This window comes from Pristiophorus japonicus, chromosome 2, assembly GCF_044704955.1.
Source record: "Pristiophorus japonicus isolate sPriJap1 chromosome 2, sPriJap1.hap1, whole genome shotgun sequence".
Classification (NCBI taxonomy): Eukaryota; Metazoa; Chordata; class Chondrichthyes; family Pristiophoridae; genus Pristiophorus; species Pristiophorus japonicus.
This window is the reverse complement of record NC_091978.1, coordinates 141,136,436-141,157,106: the sequence shown is the minus strand read 5'-3', so window position 1 is coordinate 141,157,106 and position 20,671 is coordinate 141,136,436. Positions and strand designations below refer to the sequence as shown.

The 20,671-nt window shown below is 44.3% G+C and overlaps 1 protein-coding gene across 2 annotated transcripts in view; it reads left to right on the top strand.

The window, feature by feature from the left end:
* Window positions 1-20,671, top strand: part of micu3a (mitochondrial calcium uptake family, member 3a) — a 341,423-nt gene that overhangs the window by 48,079 nt on the left and 272,673 nt on the right. For both annotated transcript variants that reach the window (XM_070869807.1, XM_070869800.1), the window contains exon 2: window positions 3,933-4,086. In XM_070869807.1, coding sequence (XP_070725908.1) covers window positions 3,933-4,086 — 154 coding nt within the window. The remainder of the gene's footprint in view (window positions 1-3,932; window positions 4,087-20,671) is intronic.

The following is a 20,671-nucleotide window of genomic DNA, read 5'->3' as shown; positions in this document are numbered from 1 at the left end:
TGGAATTCTCTGTCCCAGAGAGCTGTGGAAGCTGGGTCATTGAATATATCTAAGGCGGAGTTAGACAGATTTTTGAGCGATAAGGGAGGGAGTAAAGGGTTATGGGGAGGCCAGGAAAGTGGAGCTGAGTCCATGATCAGATCATCCATGATCTTATTGAATGGCGGAGCAGACTCGAGGGGCCAAATGGCCTACTCTTGCTCCTATTTCTTATGTTCTTATATAAACTTGGATATGTTACATTTGGTCCCCTCATCCAACTCATTGATATAGATTTTGAATAGCTGGGGCCCAAACATCGATCCTTGTGGTACCCCACTAGTCAAAGCCTGCATCCCGTAAATGACCTGTTTATTTTTACACTCTGTTTTCTGTCTGTTAACCAATCCTCAATCCATGCTAGTATATTACCTCCAATCCCATTTTGTTTAATAACCTTCAAATACACCACATCCACAGGTTCCCCCTTATCTATTCTGCTAGTTACAACCTCAAAACACTCTTAACAGATTTGTCAAACATGAATTTCCCTTTCATTAATCCATGTTGACTCTGTCCAATCCTGATATTCTTTTCTAAGTTATTACCACGTACTTAATAACAGATTCTAGCATTTTTCCTACTACTGATGTCAGGCTAACTGGTCTGTAGCTCCCCATTTTCTCTCTCCGATCTTTCTTAAATAGTGGGGATACATTTGCTATCTTCTAATCCGTGGGAACCATTCTAGAATCTATGGAATTTTGGAAGATGACAACCAATGCATCCGCTATCTCTGTAGCCATCTCTTTCAAAACCCTAGGATGTAGGCCATCAGGTCCAGGGGATTTATCGCTTTCAGTCCCATTAATTTCTCCAGTACTATTTTTTAACTAATACTAATTTCTTTCAATTTCTCATTTTCGCTAGTGTCATGGTTCTTCACTATTTCCAGGAAGTTTTTTTGCGTTTCTTCCATAAAGACAGACACACAGTATTTGTTTAATTTCTCTGCCATTTCCTTATTCCCAATTATAATTTTTCCTGTCGCAGCCTGTAAGGGATCCACATTTACTTTTGCTAATCTTTTCACATTTACATACCGATAGAAGCTTTTACAATCTGTTTTTATGTCTCTTGCTAGGTTACTCTCATGTTCTATGTTCCCTTTATCAATTTCTTGGTCCTCCTTTGCTGAATTCTAAAATGCTCCCAATCCTCAGGATTACTGCAGATGCCTCAGGCTTACTGCTCTTTTTGGCAACATTATAAGCCTCTTCTTTTAATCTAATACTATCTTAATCTTCTCTTGTTAGCCATGGTTGGACCACTTTTCCTGTGAGGTTTTTGTGCCTTAAAGGAATGTATATTTGTTGAACGTTCTCATCCTCAACCATGACAGAGCCCAACAGAAGTGCATGGGACAAGGCTAAAATGTTTGCATGCATTTTCAGCCAAACGTGCCAAGCGAATGATTCTAATCCAGTTTCAAGCAATTGAGTGCACTATAAACAGCAGTGACTTTGGGCCCTGACGATGTTCCAGTTGAGGCATATACCAGATTTAACTCTATCCTACCCCCGCCTGCCTGGCTGTTCCAATGCAGCTATGACACTGACATCTCTCCGACAACGTGGAAGATAGCCCATATTTGTCCTATCCACAAAAAACAGGATATATCTAGCTTTATGAACAATGTTACTGGAGTGTACTCTGCAACAAGTGGCTCACCTCCTGACCTCCACCAGCTACAAGGTTCAAATCAGGAGTGTGATAGAGTTTTATTCATCCTCGGGTTGTGGGCGTCGTTGGCAAGACTGTCATTTTTTTGCCCATCCCTAATTGCCCTTGAGAAGATGGTGCTGGGCTTTCTTCTTGAAATGCTGCAGTCTACATAGTGAAGGTGCTCCCACAGTGTTCACCACTTGCCTGGATCGATGCAGTTGCCATAACATTTAAAGCTCAACGTCATCCAGAACAGAACAGTCCGCTTGATTGGTGCACCTGCCACTGGACTCCATATCCGCCCCCTCTACCACTTGTGCAGTATGGCTATAACATGCATGATCTACAGGATATATTGTAGTAATTCAACAGGCTTACTTCAATAGCACCTCCCAGCCCTGTGACTTCTACTACTGACCAGGACAAGAGCAACAATGTTGTAGAAATAGCATAATCTCCAAGTTCCCCTCTATGTCATATACCATCCCTACTTAGACATGAATCGTTGTTCATCATTGTTAAAATCTTGCAGTTCCCTACGTAATGCTATTGTGAGAGTACCATCAGCACAAGGTCTATGGCAGATAAAGAAGGCGGCCCACCGTGCCTCGGAGCAGCTAGGGAAGGGTAATAAATGTAGCCTCGTCCATATTACCCAAATCCCAAGAACAAATTAAAAAAGGCATTTTTTTAATTTGTCCAAGAAATAAGATAAAGAAATATTGCTTGCAATACTTTGCAGTGGCAAAACTGTCAATCAGACTAGGTTGAACAGATATCCAGGAAGTTGTTCAGGTACCAGCCTCAGGCTATCAGCCACATTTTAGGTCAATGCAGAGCTCAGCATCTGGTAAGTTACTAACCCCCTCACTGGAAGAGCCATTTAACACTGCTCATTGGCTCTTCCAGGTCCTAGTCTCATAGCACATGACAACAACTCAAATTCTGTGCGGGACACAACCTTATTAAATATTTTCATTACCTAGGTAGGTTGTGAGTCTTCTTCGAACAGATGTGAATTGTCTACCTTTAAAGTGTCTGTCTGCATACGACCTAATGATGTGGATTCCTTCAATACAGAGAAAGCAAGTAAACAAAGAGAATTTTCCCAAATACATTTCATCTTTTAAAGTGACCACACTATAGATTTTTAATAATATATTAAAATATTAAGCCTATTATGACCAGATTTCCAATCTATTGCAATCAATTAGATACATAAGTAGATATTGTGGATTAGCTTAATATTTATGGTTATTTCTGTGTTTCTTAGAAGATCGTTCAGATCTGCTTTGTGCTTGGAAATGGGCATTTATCTTCCAGAAGGTGTTGACTGGCTACAAAGGCTTTTGAAACAGATTTCAGCTGGTTTTTAATTAGACAGCTCGGAGCTGATCTTTATGCAGCTGTCACCACCTGTAATATCAGTGGATGTTTCACCTTTGCTGTGCTTTTTTTCCTTGAGTATTTTTAATTTATTCCATGTTCTTTAAACAAAGATCATATTTGTGTATATTGGTGTTAAATCAATTTGCAGTGGCACAACTTTGGTTTGTAGCTCTAATTTATACCATCTTCTCTTTGCTCTTTCTATAGCTCAGTGCTTTTTCTCATCCTTAAAAATGTTCTCTCCCAGCAGTTAAAAATATTAATGTTTAGAATGTGGGAAGGGAGCATCCCTATTCACTAACCACTTAAATTGAGGTTAGGTGGTTTTACCCAGCCGGTCCAATCCCTCACACTGTAAACCAGGTTTGACATTGTACTGAATTTAAGTTTTATGTGCCAAGTCAAAGTAGTTTGAAACTGCCTTTTCCAGGGAGTCTCCGTTTGCTTCATTACAAAATTAGGTTGAGCCCTGATTCTGGATTTACACTACCAGTTTGGTTTTGATGTAAAACTTAAATCATTTACACTGATGCTAAACTTGCAATGTCCTCTATGATTAAAAAGAAGCATTTCATTATACAGCTCAGGAAGGGAAAGTTATGTTGATTTGTTGTCTTGTGCAGGTTTTGAAGGTACAATGTTCTTCTTGATTTTGCCTGTTGGTATTTAGAGGAAATTTTTGTTCAAAGATTGAAGTGGATCTGGTCAGATAGGTGATCTGAAGTTTCATACTAAAGTGACTTCTGCATGTTGCTGTATTGCAATAACGGTATACAGAATGTAAAAATAAGTATTTAAAAAGTAATTGAAGACCAACAACTAGATTTTATGTCTTACAGAACACAATGGAAGAATCTGATATTGAAGATGTGGAACTATATGTTTCTTCCCAGGAACAAAGATTTAGACTGTTTACATCAATGGAACATAATGGTCAGCTATATATGACCCCACGAGACTTCATTGAATCTGTTACTACAGGTGAACCAAGAAGTAAGTACATTGTACTGTTAAAATGATTTCAAATATCCATTTTAAGGAGTAGAAAAGAAGCTGTTACATTGCTGATTGTTTACTATAAACCTCCCAAATAGTGAGAAGGAGATGGAGGAGCAAACCTGTGGACAAATTTCATAGAAATATATAAATAATAGAGCAGTAATGGTAGGGGACTTTAATTACCCCAATATAGATACGGGTGTGGGGGGGGGGGGGGGGGTGGGAAAGGGCAAGGAGGGTGAAGAACTCCTGAAATATTTCCAGGAGAACTTAATCAGTGATTTGAGAAGGGATCTAGCACAGGTGGACTGGAAACAGATTGGCCAGGAAAACAGTGAGTGAGCAACGGCAGGCCTTCAAGACGGAGATAGTTTGGATACAAACCAAGCATATTCCCATCAGGAGGAAAAATGGGGCATTCAAAGCTAGAGCTCCCTGGATGACACAGGAAATGGAGGTTAAAATAAAATAGCAAAAGGAGGTTTATGACACATGTCAGGTACAGAATACAATTGAAAACCAGGCAGAATACAGAGTACAGGGGGAAATTGAAAAAGGATATAACAAGGGCAAAGAGAGAGTATGAGAAAAGATTAGCAGGTAACATAAAAGGATACCCAGAAATCTTTTATAAAGGTATAAAAAGTAAAAGGATAGTTAAAGGAATGGTGGGGCCGATTAAAGCCAAAAAATAAATCTTGTGCAGGTAACGGGCAGTATTGAGGTACTGAATGGGTACTTTGTATCTGTCTTCACAAAAGAAGAGGATGAAATTAATATTGCAGTAGAGGAGGGAGATTTGATAGGCTAAAAATAAATAGAAAGGAGGTGCTAAATAGGTTGGCATCACTCAAAGATAACAAGTCCCTGGTCCAGATGGGATGCATCCTGGGTTGCTGAGGGAAGCTAGAGTGGAGATAGCAGAAGCTCTGACCACAACTTTTCAATCCTTGGATTATGGGAGTGGTGCTAGAGGACTGGAGGATTGCAAATGTTACTCCCTGTTCAAAAAAGGGGACGGGGATAAACTTAGTAACTACAGGCCAATCAGTCTAACTTCCGTGGTGGGAAAACTAAGAGACCATCGTCAAGAACAAAATTAAGTCTTCACTAAGAGAAGCATGAGTTAATAAGTGAAAGCCAGCACAGATTTGTTAAAGGCAAATGATTTCTGACTAACCTGATTGAGTTCTTTGATGAAGTAACAGAGGGTAGATGAAGGAAGTGCAGTAGTTGTCTGCAAGGCATATGATAAAGTAACACATAACAGACCTATTTGTAAAATAGAAGCACATGGTATTAAAGGTCAGTGGTAACATGGGTACTTAATTGGCTAAGGGATAGGGGTAAATAGTAGTCGTGAACGGATGCTTTTCTGAGTGGAGAGAAGTATGGAGTGGAGTACAATTTTGAAGTTTGCGGATGATCCAAAACTTGGCAATGTAGTAAGTAGTGAGCAGGATAGTAGAAGGCTTCTGGGGGATATAGACATACTGGTGAAATGGGCAGACACATGGCAGATGCAATTTAATGTGGATAAATGTGAAGTGATGCACTTTGGAGAAAAAACAACTTGGAGAGGCAGTGTAATCTAAATGGTACTATTTTGAGGGGGAGGGGAGCAAGAGCTCAGGGACCTGGGGTGCATATTCACAAATCTTTTAAGGTGACAGGGCAATTTGATAAGGCAGTGAAGAAAGTGTATGGGATATTTGGCTTTGTAAATAAAGGCATTGAATACATAAATAAGGAAGTCATGCTAAACTAACTTCATGGGATCCAGGGCAAAGTGGTAAGTTGGATCCAAAATTGGCTTAGAGATAGGAAGCAAAAGGTAATGGTTGATGGATGTTTTTGTGACTGGAAGGATGTTTCCAGTGTGGTTCCGCAGGGCTCAGTACTGGGTCCTTTGCTTTTTGTGTGATTAAGAAGTTTGCAGATGACACTAAAATTGGCTGTGTGGCTGATAATGAAGAGAAAAGTCATAGAAACATAGAAAATAGGTGCAGGAGTAGGCCATTCGGCCCTTCTAGCCTGCACCGCCATTCAATGAGTTCATGGCTGAACATGCAATTCCAGTACCCCATTCCTGCTTTCTCGCCATACCCCTTAATCCCCCTAGTAGTAAGGACTTCATCTAACTCCTTTTGAATATATTTAGTGAATTGGCCTCAACAACTTTTTGTGGTAGAGAATTCCACAGGTTCACCACTCTCTGGGTGAAGAAGTTTCTCCTCATCGCGGTCCTAAATGACTTACCCCTTATCCTTAGACTGTGACCCCTGGTTCTGGACTTCCCCAACATTGGGAACATTCTTCCTGCATCTAACCTGTCTGAACCCATCAGAATTTTAAACGTTTCTATGAGATCCCCTCTCATTCTTCTGAACTCCAGTGAATACAAGCCCAGTTGATCCAGTCCTTCTTGATAGGTCAGTCCCGCCATCCCGGGAATCAGTCTGGTGAACCTTCGCTGCACTCCCTCAATAGCAAGAATGTCCTTCCTCAAGTTAGGAGACCAAAACTGTACACAATACTCCAGGTGTGGCCTCACCAAGGCCCTGTACAACTGTAGCAACACCTCCCTGCCCCTGTACTCAAATCCCCTCGCTATGAAGGCCAACATGCCATTTGCTTTCTTAACCGCCTGCTGTACCTGCATGCCAACCTTCAATGACTGATGTACCATGACACTCAGGTCTCGTTGCACCTCCCCTTTTCCTAATCTGTCACCATTCAGATAATAGTCTGTCTCTCTGTTTTTACCACCAAAGTGTATAACCTCACATTTATCCACATTATACTTCATCTGCCATACATTTGCCCACTCACCTAACCTATCCAAGTCACTCTGCAGCCTCATAGCATCCTCCTTGCAGCTCACACTGCCACCCAACTTAGTGTCATCCGCAAATTTGGAGATACTACATTTAATCCCCTCGTCTAAATCATTAATGTACAGAGTAAACAGCTGGGGCCCCAGCACAGAACCTTGCGGTACCCCACTAGTCACTGCCTGCCATTCTGAAAAGTACCCATTTACTCCTACTCTTTGCTTCCTGACTGCCAACCAGTTCTCAATCCACGTCAGCACACTACCCCCAATCCCATGTGCTTTAACTTTGCACATTAATCTCTTGTGCGGAACCTTGCCGAAAGCCTTCTGAAAGTCCAAATATACCACATCAACTGGTTCTCCCTTGTCCACTCTACTGGAATTTTTTGAGGATGTTTCCAGAAGATTTGTCAAGCATGATTTTCCTTTCACAAATTCATGCTGACTTGGACCTATCATGTCACCTCTTTCCAAATGCGCTGCTATGACATCCTTAATAATTGATTCCATCATTTTACCCACTACTGAGGTCAGGCTGACAGGTCTATAATTCCCTGTTTTCTCTCTCCCTCTTTTTTTAAAAAGTGGAGTTACATTGGCTACCCTCCACTTGATAGCAACTGATCCAGAGTCAATGGAATGTTGGGAAATGACCGTCAATGCATCCGCTATTTCCAAGGCCACCTCCTTAAGTACTCTGGGATGCAGTCCATCAGGTCCTGGAGATTTATCGGCCTTCAATCCCATCAATTTCCCCAACATAATTTCGCGACTAATAAGGATTTCCCTCAGTTCCTCCTCCTTACTAGACCCTCTGACCCCTTTTATATCCGGAAGGTTGTTTGTGTCCTCCTTAGTGAATACCGAACCAAAGTACTTGTTCAATTGGTCTGCCATTTCTTTGTTCCCTGTTATGACTGCCCCTGATTCTGACTGCAGGGGACCTACGTTTGTCTTTACTAACCATTTTCTCTTTACATATCTATAGAAACTTTTGCAATCCGTCTTAATGTTCCCTGCAAGCTTCTTCTCGTACTCCATTTTCCCTGCCCTAATCAAACCGTTTGTCCTCCTCTGCTGAGTTCTAAATTTCTCCCAGTCCCCGGGTTCGCTGCTATTTCTGGCCAATTTGTATGCCACTTCCTTGGCTTTAATACTATCCCTGATTTCCCTTGATAGCCACGGTTGAGCCACCTTCCCTTTTTTATTTTTACGCCAGACAGGAATGTACAATTGTTGTAGTTGATCCATGCGGTCTCTAAATGTCTGCCATTGCCCATCCACAGTCAACCCCTTAAGTATCATTTGCCAATCTATCCTAGCCAATTCACGCCTCATACCTTCAAAGTTACCCTTCTTTAAGTTCTGGACCATGGTCCCTGAATTAACTGTTCATTCTCCATCCTAATGCAGAATTCCACCATATTATGGTCACTCTTTCCCCAAGGGGCCTCGCACAACGAGATTGCTAATTAATCCCCTCTCATTACACAACACCCAGTCTAAGATGGCCTCCCCCCTAGTTGGTTCCTCGACATATTGGTCTAGAAAACCATCCCTTATGCACTCCAGGAAATCCTCCTCCACCCTCATGGACTGCAGGAGGGTATCAATCTACTGGCCAGATGAGCAGAGCAGTGGCAAATGGAATTTAATTCGGAGAAGTGTGAGGTAATGCACTTTGGGAGGGCTAATAAGGAAAAGCTATACACATTAAGCGGTAGGCCACTTAAGTGTAGATGAACAAAGGGACCTTGGAGTGCTTGGCCACAGATCCCTGAAAGTAGCCAGGTGGATAAGGTGGTTAAGAAGGCATACAGAATGCTTGCCTTTATTGCCTGAGGCATAGAATACAAGAGCAGGGAGGTTATGCTTAGATTGTGTAATACTCTGGTTAGGCCACATCTGGAGTACTGCGTGCAGTTCTGGTTGCCGCATTATAGGAAGGATGTGATTGCACTAGAGAGATTTACTAGGATGCTGCCTGGAATGGAGAATCCTAGCTATGAGAACAGATTGGATAGACTGGGTTTGTTCTCATTGGAACAGAGGAGGCTGAGAGGAGATCTCATTGAGGTGTACAAGATTTTGATGGGCCTGGATATAATGAATAGCAAGCGCCTATTGCTCTTGGTGGAGGAGTCAATTATGAGGGGGCATAGTTTTAAGGTGGTTGGTGGAAAGTTCAGAGGGGATTTGTGGGTAGGCTTCTTCACGCAGAGGTTTGTGGGGGTCTGGAACTCACTGCCTGGAAGGGTGGTGGATGCAGAAACCCTCACCACATTTAACAGGTGCTTGGATGGGCACTTGAAGTGCCGTAACTTGCAGGGTTACAGACCAGAGCTGGTAAGTGGGATTAGACTGGATAACCTCTTGTTGGCTGGCGCAGTACAATAGTAAGTACTGCAGCGAATCGAATAAGGCCAGGCTGATCTCCTGGACTAGTTTTGATCGCCTGGATGGGTCGGAGAGGAATTTTCCCAGATTTTTTTTCCCCCCAATTGGCCTGGGTTTTTATCTGGTTTTTGCCTCTCCCAGGAGATCACATGGCTCCGGTTGGGGTGGAGTGTAGAATGTTTTGGTGCAAGGGGTGTCGCAGTGGTGTGGGGCGGACTGATTGGGCTGGGTGCTCTTTCCCTTTCCGCCATTGTTCATAGGTTTATATGTAACCTTCAAGGTTGCTGACTGAGGGCCAAGTGGCTCTTTGTCGGCCGGCGCTGACACAATGGCCTCCTCCTACGCTGTAGATTTCTGTGTTTCTATGTTTTAAGCCTTTACAAATAAAACCAGAAAATGCTGGAAATACTCAGCAGGTCAGGCAGCATCTGTGGAGAGAGAAACAGAGTTAACGTTTCAGGTCAATGACTTTTCGTCAGTTCTGCTGATATTTGGTGGTGTTTGTTTCATTAGAAATGGGACAGCATAGATTGATTTATCAGACAGGTTGTTAAATTGAATATTGAAATGTATCTCCTCATATTGGGCCCAAGTTTCCACATGATTCGCGCCTGATTTTTAGGAGCAACTGGTGGAGAACGGACTATTTTAGAAATCACAATTCTCCACATTTTATTTTCTGCAGTTCCAGTCAGGTAGAACAGTTCTAGTTTAGAACAGAATTTTTTCTTCAACAGGGGGCGTGTCCGGCCACTGACGCCTGATTTGAAAGTTTCCACAGTGAAAACATACTCCAAACTAAAGTAGAATGGAGCCAGTGAAGATTTTTGTAGAACTGAAAAAACCTGTTCTACACATTAAAAAATCAGGCGCAGGTGGGTCCAGAACGAGGTGGGGGCAAAGGGAACTAATTAAATTCGACAATAAATCCTTATTTATACTTCTACAAATATTATACAAATAAATCCAACCTGAATAAACATTTATAAGCCAAGAAAAGATTAAATAAACCATCTTCCTACCTGTGTGAAAGTGCTTCAGCCAGGGAGAATTCTGCAGCCGTTCGTGCCGCTGAGCGGGAGGGGGGGGGAGAGGAGAGCGAGAGAGAGAGAGAGAGAGAGGGGGCGGGGGGGGAAGAGAGAGGGAGGGGGGGGAAGAGAGAGGGAGGGGGGGGAGAGAGAGAGAGGGAGGGGGAGGGAGAGAGAGAGAGGGAGGGAGGGGGGGGGAGAGAGGGAGGGGCGGGGAGAGAGGGAGGGGGGGGAGAGAGAGAGAGAGGGAGGGGGGGGGGAGAGAGGGAGGGGGGGGAGAGAGAGGGGGGGGAGAGGGGGGGGGGGGAGAGGGAGGGGGGAGAGGGAGGGGGAGGAGGGGGGAGAGGGAGGGGGGGAGAGAGAGGGGGAGGGGGGGAGGGAGAGGAGAGGGGGAGGGTGGAGGGGGAGAGAGGAGGAGGAGGGGGGAGGAGAGAGGAGGAGGGAAGAGAGGAGGGGGAGGAGGAGGGGGGGAGAGGGGAATGAGGAGGGGGGGAGAGAGGAGGGGGGAGGAGGGGGGAAGAGAGGAGGAGGGGGGGGGAGGGGGGGGAGAGAGGAGGAGGGGGAGAGAAAGCGGGGTGGGGGGTCGGGGAACAGGAGCGGGTGGGGGGTCGGGGAACAGGAGCGGGAGGGTCGGGGAACAGGAGCGGGGGGGGCGGGGTTCGGGGAACAAGAGCGGATGGGGGGGTTGTCGGGGAACAGGAGGGGGGTTGTCGGGGAACAGGAAGGGGCGGTCGGGAAACAGGAGAGCGGGGGTGGTCGGGAAACAGGAGAGCGGCGGGGGTCGGGGAACGGGGGAGGGGGGGTGGTCGGGGAACAGGAGGTCGGGTCGGGGGGGGGGAGCGGGTCTCGGGTCGGGAGGTGGGGGGGGAGCGGGTCTCGGGTCGGGGGGGGAGCGGGTGTCGGGGCCGGGGGGGGGGGGGAGCGGGTGTCGGGGCGGGGGGGGAGCGGGGGCCTGGTCGGCGGTGGGTGGGGGGATGGGGCGAGTGTCGGGTCTGGTCGGGCGGGGAGCAGGAGCCGGCCGTGGGAGGAGCCTCATTCACGCAGCCCCAGTGAGGCCATTCAGCCAGGGCTAGGGGCTGTGTGCTTCGGGCCCCTCCCACACAGTTCGGCGCCTGGAGCTACTGCACCTGCGTGCCGACTGTAGCGCGCATGTGCAGAAGTCCCGGCACTGTTTTCAGCGCCGGGACCTGGCTCCGCCCCCCCACAGCTCGTGCTGGCTGCGCCGAGGGCCAGAGGACCTGTAAGTAGGTGGAGAATACCGAGGATTTTTTTAGGCGCCGTTTTAGGCGCGAAAAACGGGCGCCCAGCTCGGAGGGGCGCCCGTTTTTTTTTTCTTGTGTAAACTTGGGCCCATTACCTGCTGGTATGGCAGGGCAAAATGGGGAATCTAAGAGCTCAGCACATACACAGACTATTTCTTGGAACAACATATTCAGCGTTACACTCAATGTTCCTTATGACAGTTGCTAGGAAGAGTTTATTGTTTTTTAAATTGTTTTGAATATTGTAGGCAGCAGATGCTGATCAGGGAAATCATGTTTGACAAATTTGCTGGAGTTCTTTGAGGATGTAACGAGCAGGGTGGATAAAGAGGAACCAGTCGATGTGGTGTATTTGGATTTCCAGAAAGCATTCGATAAGGTGCCACATAAAAGGTTACTGCACAAGATAAGAGCTCACTGGGTTGGGGGTAGCATATTAGCATGGAGAGAGGATTGGCTAACTAACAGAAAACAGAGAGTCGGGATAAATGGGTAATTTTCAGGTTGGCAAACTAACTAGTGGGGTGCCGCAGGGATCATTGCTGGGGCTTCAACTATTTACACAGCCAGACCAGACAGTGAAGCACTATCCTTGCACCGAACACCTACATCCAGAGCATCTGTTTCAGTTTGATTCTGAAGAGAAGTGGTCAGGAGAAGGTCCTCTAACAGCATAAACCGCTTCGAGAGGCACCATCCTGAAGCTGGGTTATTCATTAGTGGGAAAATCTTAGCAGTGGTTTTGATGGCAAGCATATATGGCAGCCTAGAAAACCAGTGAGAACTGATCAACCACTGCAAAAAATGATTAATTTTTGATTAATTTTAAGCAATGTTAAATTTTACAATCAATCATTTTAATATAAAAAAGACAAAAAAGAGATTTGGACTTTCAACAGACAAGCTAAACCATCACTTTTTCAAAAATTACATCAGCAACTACTCTCCCAAAACCAATCACTGCAATTCAGCAGCAATCTATCCCCTGTGGACCCAGGCCACAAGATCACATAGAGGCATGTTACACCACACTGTTTTATAGAGATACGTTCCCCCTCCTTCAACCCTCTTGCTTTATATGGGCAGTCTTCTCTCGTCCTCTTAATTCAAGCTGGCACTATTTCTCCCAAGCACTCCTCTTTCCCCTCTCTAGTTCCCCTACCCCAGTTACTGCTGGTAAGTTTCTTTCTCCCCCACCTCAAAACAGGTAGTGATCATAATTCAGTTAGATTTAAGGGAGTTATGTAAAAGGACAAAGATAGACCAGAAATAAAAGTCCTCAATTGGGAAAAAGCTAATTTTACTAAGCTGAGATGTGTTTTAGCCAAAGTGGACTGGAAAAGGCTACTTGAAGGTAAATCAGTGTCAGGGCAGTGGAAGGCATTTAAGGTGGAGATAATGAAGGTTCAGAGCAAGTATGTTCCCTTAAATTGAGAGCCTCCTGGATGTCAAGGGGCATACAGGATAGAATAAAGAAAAAAAAGAGATTATGACAGATACCAAAGGCTCAATACTGCAGAAACCCTAGAGGAGTATAGAAAGTGAAGGGGTGAAATTAAAAAGGAAATTAGGAAAGCAAAGACAGGGCATGAAAAAATATTGGCAAGTAAAATCAAGGAAAATTCAAAGATGTTTTATAAATATATTAAGAACAAGTGGATAACTAAAGAAAGGGAAGAGCCTACTAGGGACCATAAAGGTAACCTGTGTGTGAAGGGGGAAGACGTGGGTATGGTTCTTAATGAATACTTTGTGTCTGTTTTCACAAAAGAGAGAGACGATGCAGACATTCCAATCAGGGAGGAGGAGTGTGAAATAGTAGATGAAATAAACAGAGCGAGGGGAAGTATTAAGGGGTTTAGCAGCTTTAGAAGTGGAAAAATCTCAGGCCCAGATGAAATGTATCCTAGGCTGTTGAGAGAAGCAAGAGAGGAAGTAGCAGAGGCATTGACCATCATTTTCCAATCCTCTCTGGCTACAGGTGTGGTGCCGGAGGACTGGAGAACCCGCTAACGTTGTACCGTTGTTTAAAAGGGGAGAAAGGAATAGAGCGAGTATTTACAGGCCAGTCAGCCTAACCTCGGTGGTGGAAAAATTATTGGAAAAAATTCTGAAGGACAGAATAAATCTTCATTTAGAAAGACACGGATTAAGCAAGGACAGTCAGCATGGATTTGTTAAGGGAAAGTCGTGTCTGACTAATTTGATTAAATTATTTGAGGAGGTAACCAGGAGGGTCGATGAGGGTAGTGTATATGGATTTTAGCAAGGCTTTTGATAAGGTCCCACATGGCAGACTGGTCACGAAAGTAAAAGCCCATGGGATCCAAGGCAAAGTGGCAAGTTGGATCTAAAATTGGCTCAGAGGCAGGAAGCAAAGGGTAATGGTCAATGAGTGTTTTTATGATTGGAAGGATGTTTCTAGTGGAGTTCCACAGAGCTCAGTACTAGGTCCCTTGCTTTTTGTCGTATATAATCAATGATATTGATTTGAATGTAGGGGGTATGTTTAAGAAATTTGCAGATGATCCAAAAATTGACAGTGTGGTAGCTAATGAAGAAGAAAGCATTAGACTGCAGGAAGATATCAATGAACTGGTCAGGTTGACAGAACAGTGGCAAATGGAATTCAATCCGTAGAAGTGAGGTAATGCATTTGGGGATGACTAACATGGCAAGGGAATACACAATAAATGGTAGGACACTGAGAAGTGTAGAGGAACAGAGGGACCTTGGAGTGCATGTCCACAGATCCCTGAAGTTAGCAGGACAGATAGATAAGGTGGTTAAGAAGGCATATGGAATACTTGCCGTTATTAGCCAATGCATGGAATACAAGAGCAAGGGAGTTATGTTTGAACTGTATAAAACACTGGTTAGGCCACAGCTGGAGTACTATTTGCCGTTCTGGTCACCACATTACAGGAACGATGTGATTGCACTAGAGAGGGTACAGAGGAGATTTACGAGGATGTTGCCTGACTGGAGAATTTTGGTATGAGGAAAGATTGGATAGGCTGGAGTTAGTTTTCTTTGGAACAGAGGAGGCTGAGGGGAGACCTAATTGAGTTGTATTCAATTATGAGGAGGCTAGATAGAGTGAATATGAAGGATCTATTCCCCTTAGCAGAGGGGTCAGTAAACAGGGAGCATAGATTTAAAGTAAGTGGTAGGAGGTTTAGAGGGGATTTGAGGAGAATTTCTTTCATCCAGAAAGTGGCAGGGGTCTGGAATTCACTGCCTGACGGGGTGGTAGAGGCACCCTCATAGCACTTAAAAAGTACTTGGATATGCACTTAAAGTGCCGTAACCTACAAGGCTGCAGACCAAGAACTGGAAAGTGGGATTAGGCTGGATAGCTCCTTGTTGGCCGGCGCGGACACGATGGGCCAAATGGCCTCCATCTGTGCTGTAAATTTCTATGATTCTACCACTCCCAATTTCTTCACTTCATTTTCCCCCTTCTCTCCTCTTCATTGACATCCAATTCTACTCACTTCTCCATCTTTGTCACCATCCATTACCCCACCTTTATTACCATCCATTTCTTGCCCCTTTCACTGCCATACATTCAGCACCTCCCCCCCCCCCCCCCCCCCCAGACTCACTCCAGTCTGGCTGCTAATAGACCAGACTGTGGCCCTCAACATTGCTTCCATTACTAACCCAGTGATTCTGAACACTGCAGGTGTATACTGTAGGTGGGAATTTCTGATCCACATTGATTTTGGTCAGCAAACATTGACGCTGATTGAGCTCCCACAATGTGACTTCACACGAAATGCTGATGATTGGCCTGTATAGGAAAGTTATCCTCATCTGTGCTGAACCTTGTGTGAAAGTCTGTCTGTCCTGTAAGGACAGTGATTTGGAGTTTTGGTTGGGGAAGGGTGACGAAAAGGGGTATCCTTATGTCTGACCATTCACTACAACTCACTAAGCCACTTCCAAAGGTGCACACAAATCTGTCCAAGAACACAGTGTTGAAAATAAAGATTTCAATGTTTGACAACACATTGGTAGAAACTCTGCATGAACATTGACTAAAACACCTAAGTGCCTACCCTTGTGTGTTATTAGTTGGTATGATTGGACAAGGATGAGGGTGAGTGTGAGAGGTGGCTAGTGAGATAGGGAAGTGATAATGTAGATAGAGAGAGAGAGAGGGATGGGTGGAGGTGCAAGGTCAGTTGGTGTGAGTAAGGATGTACAGGAGTAGGGTAAGGAATGCAGCATGATGGGGATGTGATGAGTGGCACAGCAGGCTGCGGTTGAATGTGACTGCAGTAACGTTTCATGATCTACTGAGATCATTGAAAGGTTTGCAACACTGCAGCCTGGTCCTCCTGATGACATCCCTGCTTGTGCAACCAGCCTACGTTGGTGTCCTGGGGAAGTCTCTTCTGTCCATTGGAAGGGAAGAGAACCTCCCTGTGTGCTGTGACTCCCTCCATAAGCATCTGGAGGGAATCATGGAAGAGCCTGGGTGCAGCCGTGCACCTTTGTGCAGTGCTTGTCAGTGTTTGCAGCACCTCAGTGCTGTAGTACACTGACAACTGTCAAAAAAAAGTTGGGCCGGGTCCCTTTAAGAAAACCGACTAGTGACACATCATCAGATGACGTCATCAGACCTACTTCCTGTTAATTGGCCGGAAACCTCGCAGGGCGAGCTTAACAAGCCCAATCAAGGGAAAATTGTGTTGAGAGGGCGGGATGGAGCTAGGAGCACGTTCCCCACAACCCCACCAAAGCCGGCCGCACCGGTCTCACCACTGTTGGTGAAATCGCGGCCCATCTGTGGCTGTAGCACTTGTAGGCTTATCCCTGTTTAGACATTTGGTTTGACTTTGCAATTTTAGTTTCTCCTCTCCTGCAAGATACCCCCTGTCTCCAGTCTCCAGTGCATTACACTGGGAATAAAGAATAAATAAAGATTATCTACCTTGTGGATCATCATGTTAAAAGAAAAGAAAGACTTGCATTAATATAGTGCCTTTCATGACCACCGAACATCGCAAAGCACTTTACAGCCAATGAAGTACTTTTTTGAATTGCAGTCACTTAGGAAATGCGGCAGCCAATTTGCGCACAGCAAGCTCCCATAAACTGCAATGTGACAATGACGAGATTATCTGTTTTAGTGATGATCGATGCGAGGACACTGGGATAACTCCCCTGTTCTTCTTTGAAATAGTGCCATAGGTTCTTTTACATCCACCTGAGAGAGGAGAAGGGGGCGTCGATTTAACTTCTTATCTGAAAGATGGCACCTCAGACAGTGCAGCATTCCCTCAGTACTGCACTGGATGTCAGCCTAGATTTTTAAGTCTCTGGAGTGGGAATTGAACCCACAACCTTCTGACTCGGAGGCAAGAGTGCTACCAACTGAACCACTGGCTAACACTGTAGATATCCTTTGCACCCTGGACTCTCATTGTCTGTTCCCTCAGACCTTTGCAGGAAATGGGTATTATGGACTTTGTTTTTCTCAGGGTCTGTGGGTAAAAGGGAAATGTTGTCTCCACTTAAATTGTTGTCATCATCATCATAGGCAGTCCCTTGAAATCATGCTTCCACTCTAAAAGTGAGTTCCTGGGTGACTGAACAGTCCAATACAAGAATTACAGTCTCTGTCACAGGTGGGACAGACAGTCATTGAAGGAAAGGGTGGGTGGGGAATCTGGTTTGCCGCATGCTCCTTCCGCTGCCTGCGCTTGTTTTCTGCATGCTCTCGGTGACTAGATTCGAAGTGCTCAGTGCCCTCCTGGATGCTGTTCCTCCATTTAGAGTGGTCTTTGGCCAGGGACTCCCAGGTATCGGTGGGGATGTTGCATTTTATCAACGAGGCTTTAAGGATGTCCTTGAAACATTTCCTCTGCCCACCTAGGGCTCGCTTGCCGTGTAGGAGTTCTGAGTAGAGCGCTTGCTTTGGGAGTCTTGTGTCAGGCATGCGAACAATTTGGCCTGCCCAATGGAGCTCGTTGAGTTTGGTCAGTGCTTCGATGCTGGGGATGTTGGCCTGATCGAGGACACTTGCGTTGGTGCGTCTGTCTTCCCAGGGGATTTGCAGGATCTTGTGGAGACATCGTTGGTGGTATTTCTCCAGCGATTTGAGGTGTCCACTGTATATGGTCCACGTCTCTGAGCCATACAGGAGGGCAGGTATCACTGCAGCTCTGTAGACCATGATCTTGGTGCCAGATTTGAGGGCCTGATCTTCGAGAACTCTCTTCCTCAGGTGTCCGAAGGCTGCACTGGCACCCTGGAGGCGGTGTTGAACCTAGTCGTCGGTGTCTGCCCTTACTGATAACAGGCTCCCAAGGTATGGAAAGTGGTCCACGTTGCCCAGGGCCGCACTGTGGATTTTGATGACTGGGGGGCAGTGCTGTGTGACGGGGTCAGGTTGGTGGAGGACCTTTGTCTTACAGATGTTTAGTGTAAGGCCCATGCTTTCGTACGCCTCAGCGAAGATGTTGACTATGACTTGGAGTTCAGTTTAATAAATCGCAGATAAATCACAAACTTAAATTGTGCGGAATTGGAAAAAATCCCTTGGTGTGATGTTAGACATTTGATGCCACTAAATCATACCATCTAAAAGGAAATTTGTCTTTTGTAATTGTTTTCCCTATTAAAAATGTTATCACATCCCAGTGGCTTGTGAAGGGTGCCTTCAATTTGTGAAATACAGAACTTCCTACAATGTAGATAACCTTTCTTTTAGTACAGCTAAACGATGTTATGGGATTTGTGTGGCTGTGACTGTGCCTAATAGAAGCCACCTAATAAAGACATATCTGGACTTAAGAATAGGATGTATGCTTTACGTATGTTGCATTCTTCTATATTGTGCACTGATTTTGACTTGTTTAGATTCTTGAATGGTGCTGACTCAAAGATGTGATGTAAAAGTTTAAGACATTTATGGCTTTATGTCCTAGTCATAAAAAGACTGCAGTTATGTACATGGTAAAACTAATTGTATGAAGTACATTGATGATGGGCAATTACAGTCAATGGGGACATTGTTTTGTTTATTATCCTGGTATATAAAAAAACAATAATTTGGATATGGTACTAATGTAAATGCTTATATAACTAAAACGTAAATAATGTAAATGCTTAAATAAATAAAATGTCTAGTTCAACATTATACTGTTTCCATTATAATTCAGATTTGCAGTTTTAATTTTGTTTTGACTGAGTTCTGTTCCAAAAGACTGCAATTTTCACACCGAAATATAAAACACTATAAAAAGAAAAATCACGTGACTGGATGCTTTTAGATGTATTTATTACTGCTGGAGAAATATCTGGACAGTTTAAAAAAGATCTATATGACATGTAAACGTGACTTTTAGTAGAGTATAATTTAAAACAAAGAGTAAAATATCCTAATATTGTGACCAAAACACACTTAAATAGAATTGAAATAATATTATCATGGATCAGAAAGCTTTACTGTCCCAAAAGCTTTTTAACTGCGAACGAAATTTGCATTATTCGGTGTATAATTTGAGGTTGTTCTTGTGAATAAGAGTCTTGTTCAGAACAGTATATTTTTAATTTACTAATTTTGTGTTCTGGTATAAAAAGGAGAGTCTTGCAACTTCTACACTCCTGATAATTCAAAGTTATTTTTGTACTAAAGAAAATTGAATTATTCAATAATTTGAATTAAGCAACATATACAGATACAACATCCCGAATCCAGCAACCTCAGGAACGAGGCCCTGCCGGTTTTCGGGTTGTTCCGGATTTCGGAGAAGAAAATCCGCGTCCCGAATCCGACAACCTCGGGGCCAAGGCTGTGCCCGTTGTCGTATTTTTTCAGATTTCAGGTCAGACATTAAAACAGTGCATGACTCAGGTGGGTAGGGGTCAAGGGTCATTTGGCAAGGCTCCGATCAATCGCACGTCTTACTGCTCCATCTGCAATGCGTTGTTCAAAAAAATTGTCTGGTTTTCGGACAATAATTCCGGATTCCGGACATTAATTCCGGATTCTGGTTGACTCCATCTGCAACTTCATTATTTTTCATGCATGCGTGAAAAAATGTCCGGTTTTCGGACAATTCCGGTCTTTGGAATTCTGGATTCGGGACGTTGCACCTGTACAGCACAGCAAAGTGCAAATTTAGTGCTTAATAATAGAATTATCAGATAATTTGAATTAAGTGACTAAATTAAGAGTACAATGTTTTTTGCTACTACATTTTAATTAAAAACATGGTATCTTACTTGCAACATATTTAGGATATAAAGACCTTGGGCTCAATTTTCCCCAATGCTGTTTTTTGGCGTATTTCAAGTGTTACTTCTGTTTTTATTGGCCCCAACTACTCCAAAAAAATAACTTGCAAGTTTCCCCGTTCTAATTTTTGTAATTGGCGCCGTGCAGCCTGTTCATTAGCTTCAGAGGGTGGAGCCTAATATCTGCACCAAAGAAACGATGCCCCCCTCTTCTACGCATGCATGAAAAATAATGACGTTTTTTGGGTGCACATGCCCAGTACACCTCCCGGTCTACCTTTGGCCATTTTTTAAGTTGTGTGAGAGAACTTTAATTCTCAGTGGAAAAATCGGAGCTGCATCATGCAATGTGGCTCAAGGACCAAGAATTTCTCACAGGATGAAGTGGAGTACTAGTTACTGTGATTGAGAACAGATGGCAAGAGCTGGACACCAGCAGAGGTCACACAAAAGCTCCACCCAAAGAAATGAAGAAACGCTGGAATCAACTTGCAGAAGATTACTGTGCAATGGTGACCACCCTGACATCTGGAGGCCAGTGCAAAAAGAAATGGCAGGACCTTGGTCAAATAGTTAGTGTAAGTAATATTTTCATTTATTCAATGGAATTGCAATTGTAAATGTGACCATCTGTATGTCCCACCCAGCAGAAAGAAACTCTCTCTAAAAAGTTATATTTTCATCTTTGCAGAGGAAGGTGGCCCACAACAAAAGAGGAAGAACTTGAACAGGAGGAGGCCCGGCAAACCTGCACCCACTGACACACTTGGAAGAGAGGGTTGCTGCTTTGATGGGTCCTGCCT